General features: G+C 42.6%; 1 protein-coding gene across 1 annotated transcript in view; it reads left to right on the top strand.

Moving 5' to 3' along the window:
• antxrl (ANTXR like) overlaps positions 1 to 4,997 on the top strand; it is a 63,082-nt gene extending 58,085 nt beyond the window's left edge. The window contains exon 18 of the mRNA XM_033012919.1: positions 1,423 to 4,997. Coding sequence (XP_032868810.1) covers positions 1,423 to 1,656 — 234 coding nt within the window. The 3' untranslated portion in view covers positions 1,657 to 4,997. The remainder of the gene's footprint in view (positions 1 to 1,422) is intronic.
• Positions 4,998 to 26,714: the final 21,717 nt, after the last annotated feature.

Consider the following 26,714-nt stretch of genomic DNA (forward strand, 5'->3'; position numbering starts at 1 on the left):
AATTCTCTTAAGGGGATGTGAAAATGTTCTTCATCGTTTTGTGCATTCAGCAATTTGTTTCTGTTCAGCTCGATTATAGTGCAGCAGCTGCTGTTGATAATTTGAGTTAGGTCAGAGGTTCTGAGCTTTTCCTCAACTAGCTACTCCATACCAACATGCATTTACCCGTTGAAGTAGCAGGGAGAAATAATGTGGTCATTCTGCACTCATTATGACAAGTCATCTTTCATGCTGTGCCACGAGAAGTGTCACCCCTGTGATTTGTAGCACTTCTGAGAAAGAATATAGATGTTTAGACACTCACATAACTCACAGATGCCATCAGGTTCACTGTGCCAGCTGCCTTCAGGAAGAGGGGCCGCTGTGTGTACAGGTTCCTTGCCAATGGTTGCATCAATCTGCAGATGTGGATGTGACTATTAGAGGAAAGTATCTACTATTCTTATTGAGCGAGGATACCACACCTCTCTCATCTTAACTTGCCTTTAATCCTGCCCTAGATAATTTCCCTCAGATCGGCATTACCGATGGTATATTTGGCAGCAAAATGCAAAAAAACGTCACGTGGGCATCCTTTAGAAATATGACCGGCACCCTTCACAAAAAAAAAAGCAACACACAATGTCCCTGTCATTGATTATTTAACGAAAGCATCAGGCAGTTCGACCACGCTCCAAAAGATTGCTTTGTGGTGCAAACTGAACAAAGTTATGTGGCTGGGGGAAGGGGGGGGGGGGACCATTCAAACCATTTCAGCAGCTGCAAAGGGCAACAGTCAGTGGAAAATAGAAGCATGTAAATCTGAGGGTAAATGGAATGATAGCTTTCTCCTTTCATAGTTAGCATAGTTATTGGTCCCATTGTGTATGCAAAGTTAAGCTCACAGAGCACCTCTTCAGTTTTTGTTTGTACTGAATGAACATAAGGTGAGCTGAAACATAAATATTCTCGCACAAAATTAAAACCATTATTGGAAGTGGAGAACAGCTTCAACATTTTAACCTCTGTTTAAACCCCAGTTATAAACAATTAGAGCTTTGTCTTTGTAATTTGTTACCTTACCCAAATTATTAAATTGAACTAACACATGATGTCCTTCTTGTATATTGAATGTGTTCAAATGTAAAATACATTGGTATATAGAGAAATAGTCAAAAATGTAGTACTACAAAATACAAATGCGCAAAACTGTGCTAATGGAGAGCTTATATATTATGATAAACAATCATGTAAGATGCTCTTTAACAATAATTGCAACATTAATTTTGTTGGTAGAAAATGTGCTGTCAACTCTTTCACTGATTTTTCAATATTTAGCTTTTAAAAGAAGATACAGATTGAACTGTTGTGCAACATTTTCATCTGAATTGTAGGAGTGAATACACATGGATTGTAATTACGTTGTGCCTCTTTTACACTTAGGGTCGCTGCATTAACTTCACCAGAGTAAAAGAACATGAAGCCCCTTCTTCATGCAATACTGCAACTGCTCACGTGCCACCTACTCACAATGAATATATTCCCCTAACCCCTGAGCCTCCCAGCTCTCCTGTGACATCGGCCAGGTCATCTGTGAGGAGCCCACCACCTGGACCACCACCATCTCGTGCGCCTCCTCCTTCACGACCTCCCCCTCGCCCTGCAGTGAGAGAATGACCTCGCAAGGATTTATACTGGAACATCGGTGAGACAGAAAGTCCTGGCTAAAATGGATGAATACTACTGGACTTCAGGTCAATATTTATTACATTCATGGGCTTCTTCGAGAAAGTTGAATCTGTTGCTGTGCAGCAAGTTTCCATCTGGAGAGCCCTATTGTGTAAAACATCTCTCTGGAGTTGAAGATTATATTGCGCCCATTAATGTGCTAATCATTTAATTGAATCGAGGGGTTCCTGAATTTTTATAAAATTCATTCAAATTTAATAATGTCCTGCATTTTTGCCATCTGAAAATGTTTATACTCAAGCAGATCTCGATTGAACACTGAAGATCTGCAATTAAAAAATATAATACTAACTATTAACTTGTGAATCTGATGTTCAGGTATGCATTTTCTTGAATTCTGTTGGTGAACATAATTACAATCTGCTGCAAAATTAAATGTCTGCAGAGACAGGCCCAGAATATTGGTATATGGAGAAATATCAGAAAATCTGGAAAAAGCATCCAAAACTATGACAATTTCTGCATGATACTAATCTTCAAGTGGTGCACTTGACCAAACAAAAAATAGCTCTAAATTAATACAAATGTTGCATATAGGCAGCACATTAAACTATAATATAATTAAGAGCTTTCAATCAAGGGATTGGTTCAGTTCTTATATCTCTGATTTTAGTTCCATAAAGATATGTTCAAAAATAAGAATATTTTTAAAAAGTGCAAGAACTTGCATGAGCTGCACCCTACCCATAACCAAAAGAAACCCTCTGAATGCAGATAATTATGTCGTGAGTTTCTGTAGCTGGCAAACAGGACTATTGTTATATGTAAAGGAATCAATAAATTATCATCATAGATGGAGTAATTTAGGGGGTGTTACATATTGTGTGAATAATTCAACTTAATCCACATTTCCACAATCTTTCAGGGTGTGCACTGGTATCACGCCCTCATTATTGCAAGTTTCTGGGTACGAGTAGAAAAAACAGGCTATTTCAGACTTATTTAGTGAGGCGGTATGATAAAGAGTTTGTCACATTTACTTAAGTGTGTAAAATCGTGGTCAATCAACATCAGGTTACTCGGTCCTTATTTATCACATGTTTAAAGATAAATGTGAGAATGTAAAGCCAGGGCAAGTGAAAAGGTTCTCATACGTAATTAATGTAATGCAAGCCACAGGTTAGTTGACCAGTAGAATAACTCTAAAGTTGCTTGTTGATGCGATATAACAAAGATTGACCCCATAACTGATTAATTCGCTGAACTCTCAACTGCAATTTAAGTTATACTTGACTTCTTTTGTACAGGGTTAGTGACCCTAAACTGTGCTCGGCCCAAACAATGGTTTGAACCTAGAGAGTATTCTTGCTGTCCTTGAATTTTAAATGGTGCAGATGGACGAAGCAGGTTGTGACCCGTGGTATTCCTCTCTTCACATGTGTAAAGTTAAACATGCCCTTCTTATAGAACTTATTAACGAGCTACCAGATAACAGGGTTGTTTTGTGACAAGATCTGCGTAACACTGTTAACTGTGGGTAATAGCTCACAGAGAAAGCATTCAAAAATATAATTAGGGTTTTGGAACTGCTTATCTACTGGATGCTAAGCACTTTAGTTATTTCAATGTAAATCTAAGGGCCCTAATCCTTTTTCAGACTAGATCTAATTATACAATTCTAATTACTTATTCCCTTCCTTACAAATTACATTATACCATTTTCTTCAGGACACCGCTACATTTTGGCACACGTAAATAACAATGTCTATTATTGTGTTTTATAACAGATGAGATACATAAATCCCATTCTGGTAAAGGAAATATTGTAAGCTTTTGTGCTAATAGAGAAAAAATAAATACTGCAGGACAGTTAAATGTATTAATTTACTAAGCTGTGGTCTAGGTGTAGGTACTTAAATCTGAGTAATGTTGGCCACTAAATCCTCAAGATGATAGCTGCATGCAATAGTTAATAGAGCAAGCTTAAGTGAGCTTGAGTAGCACATTAATATTTTGCTTTAACATTTAGTACAAAAATCCTGCTAATTCTTTCTTTTTAACCATGGCTTGTGATCATATTTGAAATTGGTTATTTCATGGAACATATCTGGTGAGCACATGAACAGGTTATGCAGTCATAAATGGAAAAACGTCTATAGAAAGGCAAACTGGAATGCATTCATGTTTCAGTGGCATAGTCGCTCAATTTAATAGAATCAACAAAGGAAAACTTTGTCTAATCATGTTTGGATTTGGGCAACATGCACCATAGAACAAAGCGACCAAAATAACCTCAACACTAGTAATGTGCCATGCAGACCATTACTTAGTTACACACAATTTAAACTCACAAAAAAAACTTCACATGGGCATTGTATAAAGATCCACAGGGCTCAGGAAATGTTATATAAGATAGCTGGTAGCATTTTGCTAGACTGGCAACTTCATACTGAAAGCAGATTAAAAGCAATTTTAAAGTGTTAATAGTCATTTGTATTCTTTAGTTTTAACTTGAACGGATGACAATATTTTAAAGTTGTAAAGATTCTATTAACCGTTGCTTTCAAAAAGATATCTCTCCAAGAACAAATATTAAATGGAGCCTTTTGTACGGTTTTATTGTATGTAATTAATTTGACGACAGCCGTTTTTTAGCAGTTTTATGAAATTAATTTTGATTCCTAATGTTTTTTTTAATATTTTTTGATTGTTTTCTTAATGATGCCAGAATTGCAACTTTGGAATCAGTACTCAAAAAACAAAGCTGTCCAATGTTGTGTTTTATTATTTTTATATAACAATGTATATATTTTAGAAACAAAATGATAAAATTATTGGGAACAGAACTTCAGCGGGAGAAGGCTGGAAGCATATGGCAGACCAGGACTGATGTGTGAATATTTTGAGTGGGCCTTCACTGTCTGATCTGTTGTGTATTGTAAAAATTTGCTGATTTTGGAAAGCAAATCATTTGGCTATAAAATTCAACAGCTGATTGGTTCAGCAATGTGTTAATTGGTCATATTTAAGATATTGAATATTTTAAAGTGCATGGAAAATGTAAATGCAAACATGACAGAAAATACACAATTTTCAATTTCTAGCACATGTGGGAATCCTCATAAATAAATAAATGTTTTTTTTATCACATCAACGGAATACATAATTTGACACTATACAAAGAGATTTAAATACTGAAACAGTTAAATTGTGTTTCACATTTGTATTGGCATCAATCTGTTTTAAATGTACATCCGATAAGTTTGTACCTTTCCAGTTTGTCTGTACTTTCTGCAATCATTAATAAACTGCTAAACTTTTACATATAATCTGACACAGGTTTGTTGTTTGATAAAGGGGGTAGAACATAGAACAGTATAGCACAAGACCAGGCCATTCAGCCCACATGATGCCAAGACTGTCAGTTATCTAGTTGCACATAACCCATATCCTTCCTTCCATTCCCTCCATATCCACATGCCTGTCCAAAAGTCTTTTAAATGCCACCAACATATCCGCTTCTTCAGACAGGTCTGTAACATCATCTGTTCATTTCCATCTGCAATGCTGCCTGAGCCACTGAGTTCCTCCAGCCACATGTTTTTAATGTCCTATCTATCTTTGCATCATCATCAAAATAACCAAATATTCTGTTTTTTCATTTAAGTCAATGATGTTGTTTAATGACGAGGCCCCAGAACTGATCCATGTGGTGCACCATTCCTTACATCTTGCCAACAAGAAAAAGATACATTTTAGCTCATTTCTGTTTCTTTTAGCAGGTGCCCTGTATGCATGTCAAAACACTGTTAACATCGTGAGCTTTTACTTTTCTGCAATATCCTTTGACGAGGCACCTTATCAAAAGAATTCTGAAGGGCCTGTCTCACTTGGGGGTCATTTGCGCGTCACGCAGGTGGCGCACGAAGATTTTGTGAATCCCAAAATCCTGGGGTGCCGCGCGTGACAGCGCGTCACTACCTACATCACCACGCCTCACCACGCGCCATGCGCGTGTAATGCACGCCATGCGCGCATCACGTGCGCGTCACAATCAGTGCATCGTGACGTGTAAATTATGTCACGTAAATGACGCCCAAGTGGGACATCTTAGTACATCGACCCATATCTTTATCTGAAGCACAATTACTTCTTCAAAGACAAATGTTCAAACAGTCATTTCATATTATCATAGTCTGTGGGTTTCTTAAATGCAAACAAAATGAGACCAAATTATAAATATATGAAAATGAACAATATCCTACACATTTTAATTCTGCTCTGTTATCCTACCCACACTTTCCATTTTTATCTCCTCATTTTTAACATTATATCTTATTTAAAATCAGCATAAAACACCATACATGTGTTATTTCTATTGTGTCGGGATGAACAATATCTAACATACTAGTTTGCACTGCAGGAAATGCCTTTTAAGGCTAAGTTGACCCTGATTTGCTTCACTCATTAAAATCCGGACACAACTGATAGGGATAGCATGTCTAATTGTAATTTGATAATATTATGTAAAATTGTACCTCCCTGGTTAGGTGGGTGGAGCAGCGGGCTTGTATGAAGTGCAGTTTGATCCTTAAACTATAACATTTGTAGGAAGTTGTAAAGTATTCCTCTTCATACTTCAATTGAAAATTCGAACATCTGGGCTTGTGGGACAAGCTCAGTATCGTTGCTCACACTTGCATTTCAGTTGCGTCAGTCAATTCATCACCCTGCATATACAACCTCCAGGCAGACTTGTTGTACAATTCACCTTCATTTGGTTTTGTGAACCGTTATGGATCCTCTTAATGAGCTGCTTGGCTTTGTCCCAAATAAGCAAGTGATGATGATAGTGGCTCTGAACATCAGTTCTTCAATGCACGTTACTCCCAGGTTCTGCTAAAAAAAAATCACCAGAGGCCATTTAAAGGATCACAGAAACTATATTGCACAGAAGGAGGCCATTTGGCCCATCACATCCATGCTAGTAAAAGGGAGCAGGTGAACCTAATTGCAGCTTCCACCATTAGCCCTTTAGATCCCAATTAATTACCAACATATCCTCTCTTGCAATGAGTTCTAATTTCCATCAACCGGTGGAGGAAGAAAATGTTCACCTCCCTGCGAACCCTTCAATAAAATACTTCCAATTTCGCCCCTTGGATTTTGATCCCTCGACTAAGAGAAATAGGCCCTTCCAATTATGCTCTATTTAATCCTAGCAAAATAGGGAAACTCAATTAAGCCTCTATTCAAAGATGACAACAAAAGGTTATCCCATCTTTGCTCAAAGCTGCAATTTTCCAGTCCCAAATCATTCCTTTGGAAAGCAAGCGGATTTTGAATTCATCTTGCCAGTTTTTCTGGCAGCCCCTTCCCCCTTTCCTTCTTAATGCGATGACTTCAGGACCGAAACATAAGCTGCTAGTCCCGTGAAATTCTAATTGATACACAATCATCGGAAACAATTTGGGATGAACCGTTAAACCGAGAATGCATCTACTTTCTCATGTAGATTAAAAGGTTCAAAGAAGCAGGGAAGTAATTGATAGTGTCTTGGCCAATATTCATCATTTTGTGAAATAGTTGCCTTGATGAATATGAGAGCTACACGAAACTGCAGTAGGCTGGCTGTAAGGAAAAACAAGACATTAGTCCCAAACTTTTTGTTGTTGTAACCTTCAGCAAAAAACACTGTTGGGTGAATTCAATGGGTCAGGCATCATCTGCGGAGGGAAAGAACTTCATATGAAGGCTTAGTTCAAGGGCCTGTCCCACTTTCACGAGTTATTCACGAATTCTCCCGAGTTTTCCCCTTGATGCAAACTCGCAGAATGTTCGTAACGAGTCAGTAAGAGGTCGTAGGAGTTCGTAGATATATCGTAACGGCTAGTTATGCTAGCCGTAGGTACTCGTGGCATCAGGTAAGTCGGTACGATTTTTCCAGCCCGGAAAAAAATGTCCACGTGTAAAAGAAAATGATCGGGATGAAAGAAATTGCAACTTTTTACTCGTAAGGAGGGCATTGAAATAGTCGTGGGAATTCGTAGACATACCCGTAGGAGTTTGTGAACATAGTCGTGGAAGGTCGTAGGACTTCGTAGATTACCATGATCTTGATTTTTTTTTTAGGTCCTTTGAACTCAGCAGAGGTTTTGAATTAAGTCGTGAAAGTGGGACAGGCCCTTGATGCTCTGATTTACCTCCCCTCAATTTCAAGCTTTCTTTCTTGACCTTCCTGCAACAAGTCTGAAGAAGGGTCCCAACATGAAACGTCACCCATCCATGTTCTCCAGAGATGCTGCCTGGCCCGCTGAGTTACTCCAGAACTTTGTGTCTTTCTTTACCGCCAACATCAACTCATCAATTAAAATGGTGTTGGTGGAGACTTCATATAGGTGTGTTTTATGAGGAGATATTAATCAGACTGATCTTATATACCCTGGAAGGAAAAGGAGGTGATCCCATTGAAACAATTGATGTTCCTCTGGGGCTTGGCAAGGCAAATGTAATGGTGATTGATAATTCCCTTGGTCGTGGTGTCAAAAATCAAGGACTACAGTCTTAGAATATAGGGTTGGATAATCTGGAATGAGCCAAGAATAAATTTCTTCATCAAAGGGCAATGAATGTTTGGAACTCTCTGCCCAAGATGGTTGATGGTTCAGTTACTCAGTCTATTTGAGTAAGGGATTGATATATTTTTGTATTTTAAAGGAATTAGGGGATAAGAGGTCATGGCAGGAACATGGCACTGAGATAAAGGTGCAAATATTAAGAAATGTGGGTTCGTCTCTGTTCTTATGTAATGGCAGTTGCTATTTAATGATGTAAGGGCCAATGACATTGGCTGCAAGATATGTGTTCCAGGAACTTACGCTTATCGGCAGCCTCACGTGTAAAATAAAATACAATTATTTTCCAATATTAGCTTTTGCTTTCAATGCTCACTTTTCAATGGATTGCAAGCTGTGTTAAGGAATTTGGTTTTGACCAGAGAGGTTTCCGCTGCTTGTGGTTGAACTAATAGTAAAACGGTTATCATTAACCGTGAAACTACTAGCAACATATGGATTTCTGTGCGTGCGTTAAATGAAGGAGACATCCGTTCAGTGATCCAGCATTCCTCTACAGTCCATGTTTAATGGCTCCTCCGTAGCATTCTGTGATTTGATTAATATTTCAGGTGTGTCTGAACTAGCCCCTCTGTAACATTACCTGAAAACGATACATTTTGTTAGATGTGAGTGCAGCTTTAATGGCAGCTGAACCATAATTACTGCTTGTAGTCACTAAAAACAAATTTAATGTGGATTTTAATTCTCCCTCTCAATCTTCTTAAAAATATTTTCTATTTAAAAACTCACTATATATATATATATATATATATGCATTTAATATATATATATATATTTTTTTTTTAATATATATATTATATATATATATACATGGACATATATATTATATATGTATATATAAGGGCAGCATGGTTGCGCAGTGGTAGAGTTGCTGCCATTCAATGCTTGCATCGCTGGAGACCCGGGTTCGTACGGAGTTTGTACGTTCTCCCCGTGACCTGCGTGGGTTTTCTCCGAGATCTTTGGTTTCCTCCCACTGTATCTGTAAACTATATATATATATATATATATATATACACACGCACATATTTAAAACTCACTATCTTTTATAAATCATATATATATATTTTGGTTTCAAAACTTACTATAATATATACACAATATAGTGTGTTTAAAAACAACACAATTTAAAGAAGGTTATAATATTTTATCTTCCATCGTTATTATAGTTTTTATTTCACATTCAGTAAAATGAAGAATATATAAACGTGAGCTTGCAGTCTGTGGGACTTATTCAATGAAATTGGTACCTCGGCCAGCTTGTGAATTCACTGACGGTGGACACTGAAGATGCCATGAAGGGAGACCTGAGAGATGCTGTGTGAGTTACCGCAGACATTGTTGCTTCACCGCACTCACCAGGAATAATTGATGAGAAATAGGGGAAATAAAAATGATGGATTTGATCACTGATGGTCAGCAAAGGCCTGGTGGGCTGAAGGGCCTGTTTGATGCTGTATCCGTGACTCTATTTAAATAAAGAATCATATTGTTAACTTTCAAGTTGAGGAACTAAATAATAAATCGGGGCTAAAATAAAAAAACTAATTCATTAGCAGAACGCAAAGTTTTAGGTGAAGGGTTCATATTTTGAAATTATTTAGAGTTTTCTGACAATGAAGTTTAGGAGAGATGGCATATTTCCATAGCAAAGTTTTCAGCTCAGCACAGCTTAAAATGCTTGACAGTGAATGAACTTTCCTCCATTTCACTGACTGTTCTCTAAACATATCACAGTGGTGGGTATCATCTTCTCAATATCAGCTTGTGTTTGAATTAAATATGAATCTGTTTTGAAATGTGTGACTACCCTTAAAAAATATGAAGATTTTAAGCAATTTATTCTGTAGCCATTAAAACCCCAACTGTCACAATTAAATTACTATTTTTATTACGAAAGCTTTATTTTGAAAGCTGATTGCTGTTACAATTTCAGCTGTAAATTTTACTTTCAAGGGCAATTATATGCATTTCATCAGCCAAATATGCCACAATATTACTGCTGCACCCTGATTGATCCACATAAAATACCGTTCTGTGTGAGACATAAAGCTACAGGAGTCCCTGGAACTAAATCAGACTCCACAACATATTCCAATGTTACTTCCAGTTGAGTAGCCAGGTTTCACTAGCTTAAAGCAATGCTGATCATTCCGCAGTTACTGACTTAGCCATTATCCCTCGGACAGTCTCCCTAAAGGGTGAAAGGACACAGCAGGAATTTAACTCAGGGCATTTACATGAGTCACAGCCATGGAGATAAGAAACAAAGTATTGCTTTTGGCACCTAAGACTGCTAACCATTTTGCTTTGCGAAAAAAAAAAATCTTGGAACTGTCAACGTTGTGATGTCTTCATCATGTTTACTTCACTTCCAGCAGAAAGGTTGGGCAACTTTTATATCAAAATTACGTAGGCGATTAAATGTTTATGTAATTAGTTTCTATAAACCCTGTTTTAAAGTTGACTTTCTCTTGATTGCTGTCTCAAACAGGCAGTTGTCATCGGTTCAAGATTAATTTTGATGAGGTTGTGCTACTTGTGCGGATTCCATTGCAGCTCAAATGTTGACCAGCTGTTTGAGTCGATTTGCTTTACGGGAAGTTGCAGGCGATGGTGGTGAGGCAGACACGATATTGTATAACTAAGTAAACAAAGAGGAGGAGAGGGTAAGCCACTGTGTCTATGCCCAGAGGATTACAGTCCAGAATGGAGCTGGTGCCGTGCAGCACTCAAAGGCAAGCTCTCTGTTTCAGGCTTATCACGTCAGCCTATATATTTCCCCCCACCAGTCATGAGTTCTATTTCATTTTCATGGTGTGCTTTTAACCTGTGAATTTGCTGTTTGAACACTTCGGAAAAACATTTAATGCAAGCCCGAGTCTGAAGAAAAATTCTGGCCCCAAACATCACCTATACACGTCCTCCTGGAATGCTGTCTGACCCGAAAATAGTCTGAGGAAGGGTCTCGGCACAAAACGTCACCCATTCCTTCTCTCCGGAAATGCTGCCTGTCTGACCCGCTGTGTTACTCCAGCAGTTTGTGTCCTTTAATGTAAGCCTAGGTTAAATAATTGATCAGGTTAAATGACTGAAAATGTTCCAACCAGTGGTTGTGCTTTAAAGTGGTTATAATGTACCTTGGAGTTATTTGGCAGTGTTGATGCTGAGCAGTTAGAGATGGGGAAGAAGACGTACACACTTCGATTACATAGGTTTGCAGGAAAATGGATATAAATATGGTGAAGATATATTTGTAAACTGAAGATAGACACAAAATGCTGGAGTAACTCAGTGGGACAGGCAGCGTCTCTGGGTAGAGGGAATGGGTGATGTTTCGGGTCGGGACACTTCTTCAGACGGGTTTAGTAGCAGCTAACCCCGCAATGCCAGGCAATGAATATGCCTTTCCACACCTGCAGAACAGAACAGCTATTCCTCTCCATGGCAATCCCATGGCCAGGTCTTTGAAACTCCTGCCAGTGCCCATAAAACCCCCGAGAGCAAGACAATTTTCACCACAGGCACCGTTCACACCCTGGAAAAGTAAGTGACTTTGAGATTTAAATCAAGACTTGGATAGTTTTCAAAAGTTGAAACCAAGGGAACTCTTGGGTGGAGTTGCAATAAATAAATGATTAAAGTGAACTCTGGACATTCAATGTTGTATTCACAAAGTAATACTAAATAAAAACAATTAGTTTGCCTTTGGTGTGTAGGAAGGAACTGCAGATGCTGGTGTACAACACAAAATGCTGGAGTAATTCAGTATCCAGAGAGAAGGAACAAGCAGCATCTCTTGAGAGATGGAATGGGTGACGTTTCGGGTTGAGACACTTCTTCAGTTTGAGAGTCAAGAGTCAAGACTGAGACTGAAGAAGGGTCTAAACACAAAACGTCACCCGTTCCTTCTCACCAGAGATGCTGCCTGTCCCTGGCATACTGTGTCAATCTTAGTTTGCCTTTGGATTTCCTAACACATTTGTATTCCTTCCACTAGAATAAGCGAAATACTACCAGAACCATGCGAGTTTGTAAAATAGCTCAATAGAATCATAGATCCCACCTAATTGTCCCATTATGATAATCCCATATGTTTGCATTTGGCCCATGCCTATTTGCCAAATATCAACCACATCAGAGGCCAGTCAGAACCATTTCCCCCCAGAGTGGAAATGGCAAAGATTAGAGGGCAGAGCCTTGAGGTAAGAGGGGCAAAGTTGAAAAGAGATGTGCAGGGTAAGTTTTTTTTTACACAGAGAATGGTGGGTGCCTGCAATGTGTGGAATGGGGCGGAGGTGGAGGCAGTACTAAAGTGGTATTTAAGAGGCTTTTAGATAGGCACATGGAAATGGAAGGGTTATGCAGGCAAAGTGGATTAGTTCTTCCTGGCATTGTGTTCGGCACAGGCGTTATAGGCTGATGGGCCTGTTCCTGTGCTGTGCTCTCTGTTTGACGTGATCGTCGTGGACTTGCTGGGCCTAAAAGCCTGTTTCCAGACCATCTCCAAGTAGGAAGTAATACCATCCACTTTAGGAGGGATAGTGTGCAATGAAGTAACTTTCTCCATACAGTCTAAATATAATGTCATCTTCAGTTTTGGTTGTAGATCAAGAGTGTTTAATTGTCATATGCACCAGGATGCTGACTTACTGCAGCATTTTGTGTCTATCTTCGGTTTAAACCAGCATCCGCAGTTCCTCCCTACAACATCTAAATTGAACATGGTAGGTGTGAAGAAGGGTCCTGAACCAAAAATGTCACCTAACCATGAGATGCTGCCTGGCCTGCTGAATTACTCCAGCACTTATTTGTGTCTCCTTTTTAACCAGCCGTTCCTTGCAGTTCCCATTCTAGATTTCAAAGGCAGTTAGCAATGGACCGTGTGAAATGAGCTAAAGCATTTTTGAAAAGGCTGTAACCAAATGTAAACATATCTGCTGTTTGAGTTCCCTCTCCAAGTTCAGTTTGAGCCACGATTAGACAGGAAAGATCAAACTGTGCAGCTCATTGCTTGAGGAGGTAGAGATCACAGAACTTCCACCTGCTGCCCAGTCTAGACTTGTCGAGGATCACTTCAGCTGGAAGTCTGCATTCATTGACGATGGCTGTTTAATTCACAGATAGTAAATGCAAGTTAATGTTTGTGACTAAATGTCAACTTTCACCGTCAAACACTGCGGCCAATAATTGAGAATTGGAAATGTACAAGCGTCCCTTCCTGTCCGACACTGGTCTTTGCCGAACCTGCATTAAATGGTATTTTAAGTGATCCACAAAGAGACATTTTATTGCTCCAGGTAAAACATTCTTGGAGTAGTTTTCTCTCCCACCTATTGTGTGTCTCTCTCTCCATTCATACAGAAATTGTGATGACTTGCACTAAGGGCGTAGGAATTAGCTTCAGGATCCCCAGACGAGATTGAGGAGAGAATTATGTCTGATTCCCTCACCACTGTCGCCATTGTGGTTCAGTCCTGTCATCGCATGGGATTGAATGATCCAACGTGATAAATGAGAGACACACAAGGAACTGCAGATGCTGGAAGCTTGAGTAAAACACAAAGTGCAGGAAGGAACTGCAGATGCTGGTTTAAACCGAAGATGGACACAAAAAAACTGGAGTAACTCAGCGGGAGAGGCAGCATCTCTGGCGAGAAGGAATGGGTGACGTTTCGGGTAGAGGCCCTTCTTGAGACACAAAATACTGGAGTAGCCCAAGGGTCAGGCAGCATCTGTGGTGGGGAAAGGACAGGCGACGTTTCGGGTCAGGATCCTTCTTCAGACTATCCATTCCCTCCACAGATGCTGACTGACCCGCTGAATTGCATCAGCACTTTGTGTTTTTCTTATAAATGAGGAAGGGCAGCGCAGCTGAAAACGTGACGCCTTTTTCCGTCAGTAGCTGGTTTAGGATTATATTTCTCTTTGTGTGTTCAACACTATCACTGGGGTCTGTCAGTGCCACATGGTGTCGATCCATCCTCTAAGTACTAGTGTTTTGGCTACAAGGAACATGGTCCCAACCTTCATTGTTGGCTCCTGATGAACCTGAAACTAAGTGGTACACTCATTAAGTTGACCAGCACTCGCGGGTTCAAAACAGCCGATCTTCAGGTTCAGCCACGTTTTATCGCAAAGCCCTTGTTATTATTGCTACTTGTTAATGGAATTCCCATAGGCTTTGAGGGTGTCAAGTTAACTTACATCAATCAGCTCCTCCCTGTGTCGACAACGACTTGGCTCGGCATCAACACAGCCAACAGCAAAGGAGACACCATTGTACTGTCTCGGTGATATCGCCACCATCATTATGAATAACCTCAGAGTCGGACACACTGCAGAAGACGACTCAATTAGCCTGGGAGGAGAGTCGGAGCATTTCTAGACTAAGTGCAAAAAGACTGGTCAGATTCATATCCTATTTGTATTGCGAGTGTTGCCCGGAGAGGCAGATTGCTGGAGGTGGCAGATATACAAACAGGCACAGCCTCTTCCTCTGGTCAACGTCATGTCACATCTAGAGTTACCTTGGCTACTGATGTGAGTGCCAGATCACCAAGTAAAATTGCTTGCAGAGTTAGCATCACATGTGATCAATGGGAAAATTCTCATTCCTGAAATATTAATAAACACATGACCGACCAAGGAGAAGAAAAAAAATCACCGATCACTTCCGGTGGAAGTGTGTGAGCGATACAAATATAGCGCTTCCTCCAGTAAAGAATTCCTTTCTCCAAGTACACAGTTCAAAGAGTAAAAAACCTTCAGTGACCTTGGCAGCTGTGTTGACAAGCTTTGAGACACAGTCACTCCTAATGTCTTCTGGCAGACTATTCCTTTAAGGTGTGGGTACACTGAGCTCAGTTTTGGAACCACTAAAATGTCAACAGCATAAAGGACTACTAGATAGACCCAAACTGCTCGAATAACTCACGGGTCAGGCAGGCAGCATCTGTGTAAAAAAGGAATTGGAAGAGGAACAGCCTGAAGAAGGGTTCCAACGTGAAATATCACCCATTCCTTTTCTCCAGAGATGTTACCTGACCCGTTGAGTTACTCCAGCATGTTGTATCTATCTTTGGTATAAACCAATATTTGCAGTTCCTTCCTACTCATAAAGGACTAAATCAATTTTGCAATCAATATTAAGATTGAAAGGACCATCCAATTAACCACTGAAGGTCCACACAGTCTTTTGTTACATCACCTGTACAAAGCTTCCATTTATTCAGCTTATCGCACAATTTATGTATTTTCATCTCTGGCCTTAGTTCAACCATTTGCCTATCAACTCCCCCCCCCCCCCCCCCCCCCCCCCCCCCCCCTCCCCCACACCCTCTCCTCACTTACCTGGATTCACCTATCACTCGGCAAGCTTTGTCCTCCACCACCTTTCTCCTAGCTTTCTTCTCCCCCCCCCCCCAACCCCAACCCCACCACAATCAGACTGAAGGGTCCCGACCCGAAGCGTCACCTATCCACGTTCTCCAGAGATGCTGCCTGACCGGCTGAGTGACTCCAGCACTTTGTGTCTGTCTATGGGAGTGATGGGTTTGGTTATTACATGTTATTAGGATTTGAAGTTCAGCTCAGATGTAGGTTATGTAACCAGGGGCCAATGTAGCTGCCTAGCCTGCTCTGAACTGCTGATCCATTTGACCAAGACATTGGAGCAACTGTTGGCTTCACAGGACTTCAGGTGGGTGTATGGAACGGGCTGCCAGAGGAGGTAGTTGAGGCTGGGACGATCCCAGCGTTTAAGAAACAGTTAGAAAGTTAGGTACATGGATAGGACAGGTTTGGAGGGATATGGACCAAGCGCAGGCAGGTGGGACTAGTGTAGCTGGGACATGTGGGCCAGTGTGGGCAAGTTGGGCCGAAGGGCCTGTTTCCACACTGTATCACTCTATGACTTGGAACTATGAAGCAACATTGCATGGTCCTTGTCTCGCCTCATCCGTGGTAAAGCAATGTTTCAGAGTCAGGCACTTGTTTTCCTTGCATCTGAGTCATGACAGATTTTTAGCTGGTGTACTCATGAGAAAAATATTTTCATGCCAATAATGCAGTATGAACCAAATGCAGGCTAATCGCTTTTGGTCACACCAGTGGTTCTTTACACTGTGACTACATTCTTTAACCTTTTCAGCCCTGTAAATCTTTATTCGGACAAACAAAAGTTACTCTTAAACTATTTGTGTGTATCACAATATCTCTTTACAATTCCCTGAACGGTAGGTGCAATAATCATCCCAGGCACCCACCCATCTATATAGAAAGTGGCTGTGGTATCTTTCATAAACATAATAGCTACTTGGGTGGATTAGTCAGCTTACTTTAGTGAGGTGAAAAATAAAGGCAGAAACTGCCATGCTGATATCACCCATTAAATGTAGCATAGAACATAGAAAAGACAGCGCAGGCACAGGCCATTCGGCCTACAATGCCTGTGCTGATTATGATGCAAGATAAATGAATATCATTTGTTTGCAGGTGATCCATATGCTTCTATTTCCTGAATATCCATGTGTCTATCTAAAAGCCTCTTAAATGCCACTGTTGTACCTGCCCCTGCCACCACTCTGGATTTACCGGAGTCAATGCCTCAAAAAGGCAGCCCGCATAATCAGAGACCCCCCACCACCCTGGTCACACACACATTTCACCCCAGCCTCGGGCTGCCAATGAGAAATGAGAAAATAACTTTCCCAATCTAAGTCAAGTCCACAAACATCTTAAACCTTTTGTAAACATTCGGAAGAGTTCTGGGACATTTAAAAATGTCAGCGTTTTAAATGTTATTTTAAAACTTGAGAGATCTTCCCTGCAGAACGAGCAACCTTGTGGAGCCGCAGTTTCACACAACTCATCCATCCGTACCACAGCACAAGGCCCACAGGCAGCACTGTGGCAAAGCTCAATTAAATGAAAGAGGTTCCAATTACTTTCCACTTGTCCTTCACAGGCAACTCTCTCCACAGAGAGGAATAGATCGGGTAGACAGTCGGACTTGAATTGGAACATCAGACTTTTGGGCTCAGACTGTCTAGACATATTGCCATCTAGAGAAAGAGTTTAATTACAGTACACTCACATTCATGGATCTTACTATGAACCAGCAATCGGCAACATTTCTCTGGAACATCAGCGGCTGAGGGGGAGACTTGATAGAAGTATATAAAATGATGAGAGGTACAGATAGGGTAGACAGTCAGAACCTTTATCCCAGGGTGTCAATGTCCAACACTAGAGGGCGCAGCTATAAGGTGAGAGGGGGAAAGTGTAATGGAGATGGTCAGAACAAATCTTTTAACACTGAGAGCAGTGGGGATCTGGACACATCACCAGTGGGATGGTGGAGGCAGATGTGATAGTGGTGTTTAAGAGGCTGTTAGATAGGCACAGGAAATAGAGGGATATGGCTCATGAACAGGCAGATGAGATCAGTTTAACTTGGTATTATGTGGAAACAAAGAACCGCAGATGCTGGTTTATACCAAAGATGGACACAAAGTGCTGGTGTAACTCACTGGGATGCTACCTGACCTGTTGAATTACTCCAGCACTTTGGATGTAACTTGGCATCATGTTCGACACAGACAGTGTGGGCTGGAAGGCCTGTTCCTGTGCTGTAGTGTTCTATAATCTATGTGTATATATGAATGGATGCAAGTGCTTGGAGCATGTCTAACCTGGCTCAATCATTGTGGCCTATCTTCAGAGTGTGCAGACTCCCTTTGGAGTCCTTAAACCCAGCAGCAGAGTGCAATGAAGAGATGCTAATTAAGACATGAGTTGGAGAGTCCTGAACTTTGTCACACTTGGAGTATAAATGCATTGTCCTGCCGCCACATCTGTGGAAGATTAACATTGGACATGAACCACTGCTTCTAAACATGAGAGGGATGGCTTGATAATTGACTGCCTAGCTCACCAGTTTACAAAACAATGAATCATGTAACAATATTTTTTGCAATGAAAGGCACAGTTCAATGTTGTGAGCCAGGACTCAAAGCAGGAAACGAGTGAACAGGAAAATTAATAGGATTCATCTGGCCAGACTCTGTCCACGGGACCACAAGGATTACTAAGTCCTTCGTGTAATTTCTTGTTGCATTTACCAAAACAATATCAGGGTCAAGCTTCCCCAGTAGATTTAGGTCTCATGCAAAAGGTGTATAGGAACATACTGTAGAAACATAGAATAGGTGCAGGAGTCGGCCATTTGGTCCTTCGAACCAGCACTGACATTCAATATGATCATGGCTGATCATCCAAAATCAGTACTCCCAGTTCCTGCTTTCTCCCCATATCCCTTGATTCCGTTAACCCTAAGAGCTAAATCTAACTCCCTCGTGAATACATCAATTTATTTATGTTTTTACATTTACTGGCTCTGAACCCCTTTGTGTATGAAGACTCAGGGAATGGACAAAGCAGTTATTAAGATGAATGGGCAGCATAGTGGTAGAGTTGCTGCCTTATATCGCCAGAGACCGGGATTCGATCCCGACTAAGGATGCTGTCTGTATGGAGTTTGTATGTTCTCCCTGTGACTGCATGGGTTTTCTCTGGGTGCTCTGGTTTCATCCCACACTCCAAAGACGTACAGGTTCGTAGGTTAACTGACTTCGGTAAAAGTTGCAAATTGTTCCTAGCGTGTAGGATAGTGCTAGTGTACAGGGGTGATCACTGGTTGGCACAGACCCGGTGGGTCTGTTTAGTCTAAAGTCTAATGTAAAACGACTGCTTTGATAGATTAGATAGTGAGAGCATCTACTTTCATCAGCAGGGCAGCAAGGGACTGCAGGGACAGACATAGAAATATTAACATTAGACGTAAGGGCCTGTCCCATGTGGGCGTCATTTACGCGACATCATTTACGCGACGCGCATATCGTAACGCGCACGTGATGAATGCATGGTGCGCATTACGCGCGCATGTTGCGTGGTGACGTAGGCAGTGACGCGCGGTTGTGCGCGGCACGCCAGGAATTTGGGATGTACAAAATCTTCGCGCACCATCTGCGTGACGCGCAAATGACGCCCAAGTGCGACAGGCCCTTTAGGCTGTACGGGGCAGGAAGATGAATGCTTGCTCTGTCAAAGGGGAAATAGGAAATAGTTACCTCATTTCCCCTGCCCTCTCCCCATTCAAACAAATGGTTGAGGATTAACTGAAGATTTGATATATGCAGGAAGAAACTACAGATACAAATGCTGCAGAGGCCAATCTGAGGAAAGGTCACCCATTCCTTCTATCCAGAGATGCTGCCTGTCCCGCTGAGTTACTCCAGCATTTTGTGTCTACCTTCAGTTTGATATGTGCGCTAGCTGATGTTTGGGTAAATAAAATTACATTGGAGACTCGATACGTGTGTCAGAATAGACCTAAAGGCACGGAGCGGTCTATTCTGATCCGCTATTTTAGCTAATAGGATCACCTTTCCACCATGGAGTACCAATCTAATCTCCAGACACTATTTAAATCAAGTGCATTCAATAATATTATTACCTGGCCTGAAGCTCAGACAAGATTATTTTAAAGATAAACTTATAAGTTGAAGGCAAACAAAATATTTCCTTTTGTAATTTTTAATTAGCTCCGACTTCCGAGGCTGTGACAGACCATTTTCCTTCGAAGTATTTTCTGCCCATGTCGCAAAGGAAATTTTAGGCTCAGACTGTCTAGACATATAGCCATCCAGAGAAAAGGTTTAATTACAGTACACTCACATTCAGGGATCATATTATGAACCAGCGATCTGCAAGGATGATGAACCTTGTGGGTAAATTGTAAAGCAAAAGGTCTCGCTGTGGTGGTGGAAAGCAGCTGTGTAAAACCCAAGTGAAACCAGGCTATTGCCAGGTGAAGTGGGGACACTATAATGCAGCTTCTAATTAGTGTCATTTATAGAACTCCAGAAATGTGGACATTTCATTCATCACTTTGTATTCTCATGGTCCGTCACTTAATTTAAAACACAGAACATTGAAGAGGATGTCACAGGATGAAACACTCTCTTTGGTCCACATTGTCTGTTCCAAATCTAATGCCAAGGTTAACTCTTATCTGACTGCACATCATTTATATCTCTCAACGCTCTGCATATCCATGGCCCTATCCAAAAGTCTCTTCAAAGCCATTATCATATCTGCCCGCATCTCTACCTCTGGCAATGCAATCCAGGCATCCACCTGTATTCTGCACGTCTCCTGCACACTTGGCCCCTCAAACATGATTGCTGAACTTCAAAGGGAGAGTGCAGCCAGGTTGACCTGATGCTCAGTGCAACCCCAACACTGATGATCAAATTGAGAATGCAGAAGAACACAGGGAACTAGGAGGAGTAGGTCACAAGGCCCATCGAGTCTACCCTGCCATTCAATACGATCATGACTGATCTACACTGCTCTCAACTCCTCTTCTGCTCCAATTCCCCATAACCACTAATTCCTCAATCTTTCCAAGATTTACATAACTGCACCTTAGTTATATCCAGACTAATATCCAGAACCAGGGGGGTCACAGTTTAAGAATAAGGGGTAGTCCATTTAGGACTGAGATGACAAAGAACCTTTTCACCCAGAGAGTGTGAATCTGTGGAATTCCCTGCCACGGAAGGCAGGGGAGACTGATTCACTGGATGTTTTCAAGAGAGAGTTAGATTTAGCTCTTAGTGCTAAAGGAATCAAGGGATATGGGGAGAAAGCAGGAACGGGGGTACTGATTTTGAATGATCAGCCATGATCATATTGAATGGCAGTGCTGGCTCGAAGGGGCGAATGGCCTACTCCTGCACCTAATTTCTATGTTTCTATCATATTGAATGGCAGTGCTGGCTCGAAGGGGCGAATGACCCACTTCTGCACCTATTTTCTATGTTTCTAATATAATCATATAATAGTAAATAACTCCTTAGCAAGTCCGAAAGTGTCGATGGGGAATATTTCAGCCCTGTTGTGAAATACTCATGGGATGGCACCAGCTATGCATGCACAAAGAGGACAAATGTGATCGTTTTCAGTAGACAAAGACATAATTTCCTAAACGTCTTAAGATGTTTACTTCTCCTTACAACCACAAATTGCATCCCGGCTCTGGCCTTCTCATTCTGTTGCTATTCAGCTGACGTTGATTATAGCTCAATTACTGACTCATGGCCATTTGTAAGCTCACATGCACTTAGTTGGCAAGCCATTTCTTGCAGTGGAATATAAATGAATATTTGCATGGCTCCATCAAAGCGCCGCTCCTCGCCACTGGCAGCATTGGTACAGAGTGGGCTTTCACAGTAACTTCAACTACCAGTGCAGTGGTGCTTGAAGATAAAACACCTTGGAAACGACTCCCAAAACTGGGAATCGCAACACAGCACAAATCTAAGTAAATCCCGTTGCATGTTTGAGCAGATTACTCTAAATGATACAGTACTTCTTTGAAACCAAAAGTTGTGGATTCATTATTTTTGATAACTATCATTAAACAAGTCAAGTCAAGAGAGTTTATTGTCATTCGGCCCAGATAGGACAATGAAATTCTTGCTTGCTGCAGTACAACAGAATATTGTAAGCAATAATACAGTTCATAAATTGTGGTAAAAATGTCAATCATATGTCTTCCAACTGAACTAAGACAGCACGGTGGCGCAGCGGTAGAGTTGCTGCCTTACAGTGCCAGAGATACGGGTTTGATCCTGTCTGTACGGGATTTGTTCTCCCTGTGACCGCGTGGGTTTTCTCTGGGTGCTCCGGTTTCCTCCCACTTTGCAAAGATATACAGATTTAAAGGTCAATTGGCTTCCGTGAAATTGTAAATTGTCCCAAGCGTGTAAGATTGTGCTAGTGTACATGGATCGCTGGTGGCCGCGGTCTTGGTGGGCCAAAGGGCTCGTTTCTGCACTGTATCTCTAATGCCTAAAATCAGAACATGGAAAGAAAGGAAATAAGCTAAGCAGGATGCAATTTAGCCCATCACCACTGCTCTGCCACTCAATAAGATTATGTCCGATCTTTACCTCAGTGTTATTTCTCTCCATTCCTCCACTAATTCTTGTCTCACTATGTCTCAGTGCTTTCAAGAGAGAGCTAGATAGGACTCTTAAAAATAGCGGAGTCAGGGGATATGGGGAGAAGGCAGGAACGGGGAACTGATTGGGGATGATCAGCCCCTACTCCTGCACCTATTGTCTATTGTCTTGAAGGTTGTTGCTGTGTTTTGCTTCAGTTCCCACCGTCACTTCCTGCCGATTATGTCTTGAAAATATGGAGACACAGGAGGACCTTGTAATCGCAGGAGAGTGGGGAGTGCCAACCACAACAGAGGGTTTTGAAAAGATTTTAGGCAAGCTAAGGTGAAAAAGAAATACTGATCTTTCCTTGGTAATAAATCCCTGCCATTGTATATGTATTTGAGTGGAGTTGGAACAGCAAGCTTTGTGAACATTGTCAGGCCAGTTAAATTTGGCACAGTTATGGCTATTACACAATATGATTCCAGGGAATTGTAATCATCTCAGCACTGGGGGAGCTTGCGTTTCCTCTCATTATGTAGCCATTGCCTGTGGCTTGGCTACTGTCTCAAGCTGACCCAGGTCGTTCTGCAGTTCGGGAGTCTCGACCCCCCCCCCCCCCCCCAATCCCCTTTCTTCACAGATTGCCGGCTTCCAGCTTGTGATTCTACCCCCACTGAGACTCCTCTCCGGCTGCAGACTTATATAACTCAGCAGCGATCCTGCCCAAACTCTTGAGCTCAGCTCTTTGACATCTCAGCCGACCCAGCACCCTCCCAACTGTGAACTGATGACATTCCTCAATATCACTGTTCTTGCTGCATTGGTTCCTGATCCCTCAAAAAAAACAAAATATTAAAATTCTTATCCTTGCGATTAAGTATCTCAATAAATTTGGCTCTTCCGATCTCCGTAACCTCACCATCACAACATTCTTCTCTGGTGTTATGAGGTTGGACTGTCCTCCTTAGAACGAAGGAGGATTAAGGGCGGTTTAGAGGCTTCTGGCAATGATTAAAAACAGGGCATGACTACAAGTACAAATATGCAATAATATTGAAGAACTGAATGGAAGCTGATGATACATCAGTTTCCACAGAGTTGTAGGGACCTGAACACTTGCACTGAGAAGGGTGGGAGCTGAGGCTGTATTTAATTTACAATGGACTAGGGCAGTTATTTGAGGATCAAGAACTTAGACATACAAATCCACGTTCCCAACAATGCAACCTCCTGGTCTGCCAACAATTATGATCAGAATCTGAAGAAGAGTCAAGACCCATCATTCACCTTGTAACCTAGCCCTCCTCCTAGACATGTATGGGTCAGTGTCCAAGCTGTAAGAGCTATCCCACAGATTAGTCAAGTACAATGCAAAACAATAATACTTTATTAGCCAAGTGTGTTTCGCAACATACGAGGAATTTCATTTGCCAAGTCAGTCATACAAATAAAAAGCAACAGAACACAAAATACATTTTAACATAAACATCCACCTCAGTGACTCCTCCACATTCCTCACTGTGATGGAAGGAGAAAAAAAGTTCAATCTCTTCCCTTCTTTGTTCTCCAGGGGTCGGGGGCCTCGAGCCTACGTAGACGGGACAATCTTGACTCTCGTAGCCGGCGACGTTCGGGCCCTCCGCGTCAGGGCGGACAGCTCCTGCATCGGGGGGATCTCAGCTCCCCCACACCGGCTCGGGGCTTGCGAACGTTCGTGTGGCTTCCGGAGCTCCCAACTCTGTCTCTCCCAAGACGGCAATCCCTTGATGGTAAAGTCAGCAGGCCGCTGTTGGAGTGATCCCAGACAAGCGATCCTAGCCTGAGAACGTAGACACAGGGAACTGCAGATGCCAGTTTACAAAAAAAGACACAAAGCGCTGGTGTAACTCAGCGGGCCAGGCAGCATTTCTGGAGAACATGGATAGGTGATGTTTCGGGTCGGGAGATTATGGCATGGGGGTTGGGGGAAGCTGGAAGCAGGGAGGGGAATGACAAAGCCTGGTGAGCAATAGGTGGCTACAGGTGATTGTTTTTTGGATAGGTTGATCAAAAACCAGAAATGAAAAGGTAAAAGGTGTGAGTGCAAAATGTGAAGCCAGAGGAAGGAACATGGGTGTAGGGTGGGGGGGGGGGGGGGAGAGAGAAATGGGTGAGAGTTGAATGGGACATGGGGAAGAGAAGGGAGAAGGGAAAGGGAAAAAAAGGGGGTTGTTTGTAGGTGACCCTACAGAGAGTCAACTAACCTTCAAACCCACACGTCTTTGTGACTTGGGAGAAAACCGGAGCATCCAGAGGAAATCCACGCAGTCACAGGAAGAACGTGCAAACTCCGCACAGGCAGCACCCGGGGAAAGGATCGAGCCCGGGTCTCTGACGCTGTGAGGCAGCAGCTCTACCAGCTGTGCCACCCCATTTTTTATGTGAACCTGGTTAAGAATTTTTGGCATTACATAGTTAGTGTGCACACTGTAGACAAAGTAGATGCCACTGAATAACTTCAAGCTTCAGGTGGTATAAAAAGAAAAACATGACAGCATTTGTTGACAAAAAAAAATCAGTTTAATTGAGTTTACAAAGTTAATATAGGGGAGAGCGAGAGAGTAACAGGGCGGGCTAAATGGTGTGGGGAGAGGGGGGCGGGGATCCCGAATACCTATGTCTTTTACAAAATCCTTTATGAAGATCCATGCAATGCAACTTGAGAGTAATTCGTACCGACAGTTCCTGTTGGTGAACAGGGTAGAGCTGGGAGATTTTTAATTTAAATGAGGTGAACAAAGGATAAAACTCATCCAAAATGAGCAAAAGGTTTTAAATAAAATCTGCCCTGATGTCCTCGAGTTTTTTTCTGGAGTTTCCAAGGTCCTTCCTGTAAAGTGATTTTAAGTCCAAACGGAGAATCTGGGAGAAAGTGGCTTGTGCAGATTTAGCTGGCACTTTGAGGCAGAGCTTACACCTGGTATAATGTATACAAGCCATACATTACAGCCGTCCTAGTCCTGCTGCTGTCAGGCAGCAAATTCAGTTATTCCCAATGATCAAAATCCTTGAAATGGTTGCCTTAACTGCTGGGGGGGGGGGGGAAAGAGTTGAGGGAGATACGTTGGGGAGGAAACGGATTGTCCCACTCTCTGTACAAGATACATGAGGCAGTGGCAGGGAAAAAGACAATCGCAGTACAGTTGTACCAAAATAGGCCTCAAGTGAACACACTGGAGGTAGTTCAAAAATTCAAAAGACAATTGCACCCGAGGCCCGACCCAAATTATAATTTTGCAGAAATTGCAGATTCCCAAAGTTATGGTCAGGGTGACAACTGTAGATCCACTCACCCTCTCATACATTTGAGAGGGAGCGGCAGAGAACGGGAGCGGATGAAAGAGAGAGAGAGAGAGAGGCAGAGAGAGAGAGAGGGGGGGAGACAGAGGGGGAGAGAGAGGCAGGGAGAGAGGCGCAGAGAGAGAGAGAGGCAGAGAGAGAGAGGCAGAGAGAAAGGCAGGGAGAGAGGCAGTGAGAGAGGCAGAGAGAGAGAGGCGGAGAGAGAGGCAGGGAGAGAGGCAGGGAGAGGGGCAGGGAGTGAGGCAGGGAGAGAGGCAGGGAGTGAGGCAGGGAGAGAGGCAGGGAGAGAGGCAGAGAGAGAGAGGCAGAGAGAAAGGCGGGGAGAGAGGCAGGGAGAGGGGCAGGGAGAGGGGCAGGGAGTGAGGCAGGGAGTGAGGCAGGGAGAGAGGCAGGGAGTGAGGCAGGGAGAGAGGCAGGGAGAGAGGCAGGGAGTGAGGCAGGGAGAGAGGCAGGGAGAGAGGCAGGGAGTGAGGCAGGGAGTGAGGCAGGGAGAGAGGCAGGGAGAGGGGCAGGGAGAGGGGCAGGGAGAGGGGCAGGGAGTGAGGCAGGGAGAGAGGCAGGGAGAGAGGCAGGGAGAGGGGCAGGGAGAGGGGCAGGGAGTGAGGCAGGGAGAGAGGCAGGGAGAGAGGCAGGGAGAGGGGCAGGGAGTGGGGCAGGGAGAGAGGCAGGGAGAGGGACAGGGAGTGAGGCAGGGAGAGGGACAGGGAGAGGGGCAGGGAGAGAGGCAGGTAGAGAGGCAGGGAGAGAGGCAGGGAGAGGGACAGGGAGAGGGGCAGGGAGAGGGGCAGGGAGTGAGGCAGGGAGAGGGACAGGGAGAGGGGCAGGGAGAGAGGCATGGAGAGAGGCAGGGAGAGAGGCAGGGAGAGAGACAGAGAGAGAAACAGCTGGGCATGATGCAGAGGGAATGCACCTACCAGCGAGGGTCTCTCAGTGCGGTTTGCCCCAGAGTTCGTTTCTCCCAAGTGTTGGGACCACACCTCCAGCCCACATGCGCGATTGAGTGATGGCCCAAATAATGTTTAACATGGTAAATCCACGTGCTTCCTTGAAC

Source organism: Amblyraja radiata, chromosome 37 (assembly GCF_010909765.2).
Source record: "Amblyraja radiata isolate CabotCenter1 chromosome 37, sAmbRad1.1.pri, whole genome shotgun sequence".
Classification (NCBI taxonomy): Eukaryota; Metazoa; Chordata; class Chondrichthyes; order Rajiformes; family Rajidae; genus Amblyraja; species Amblyraja radiata.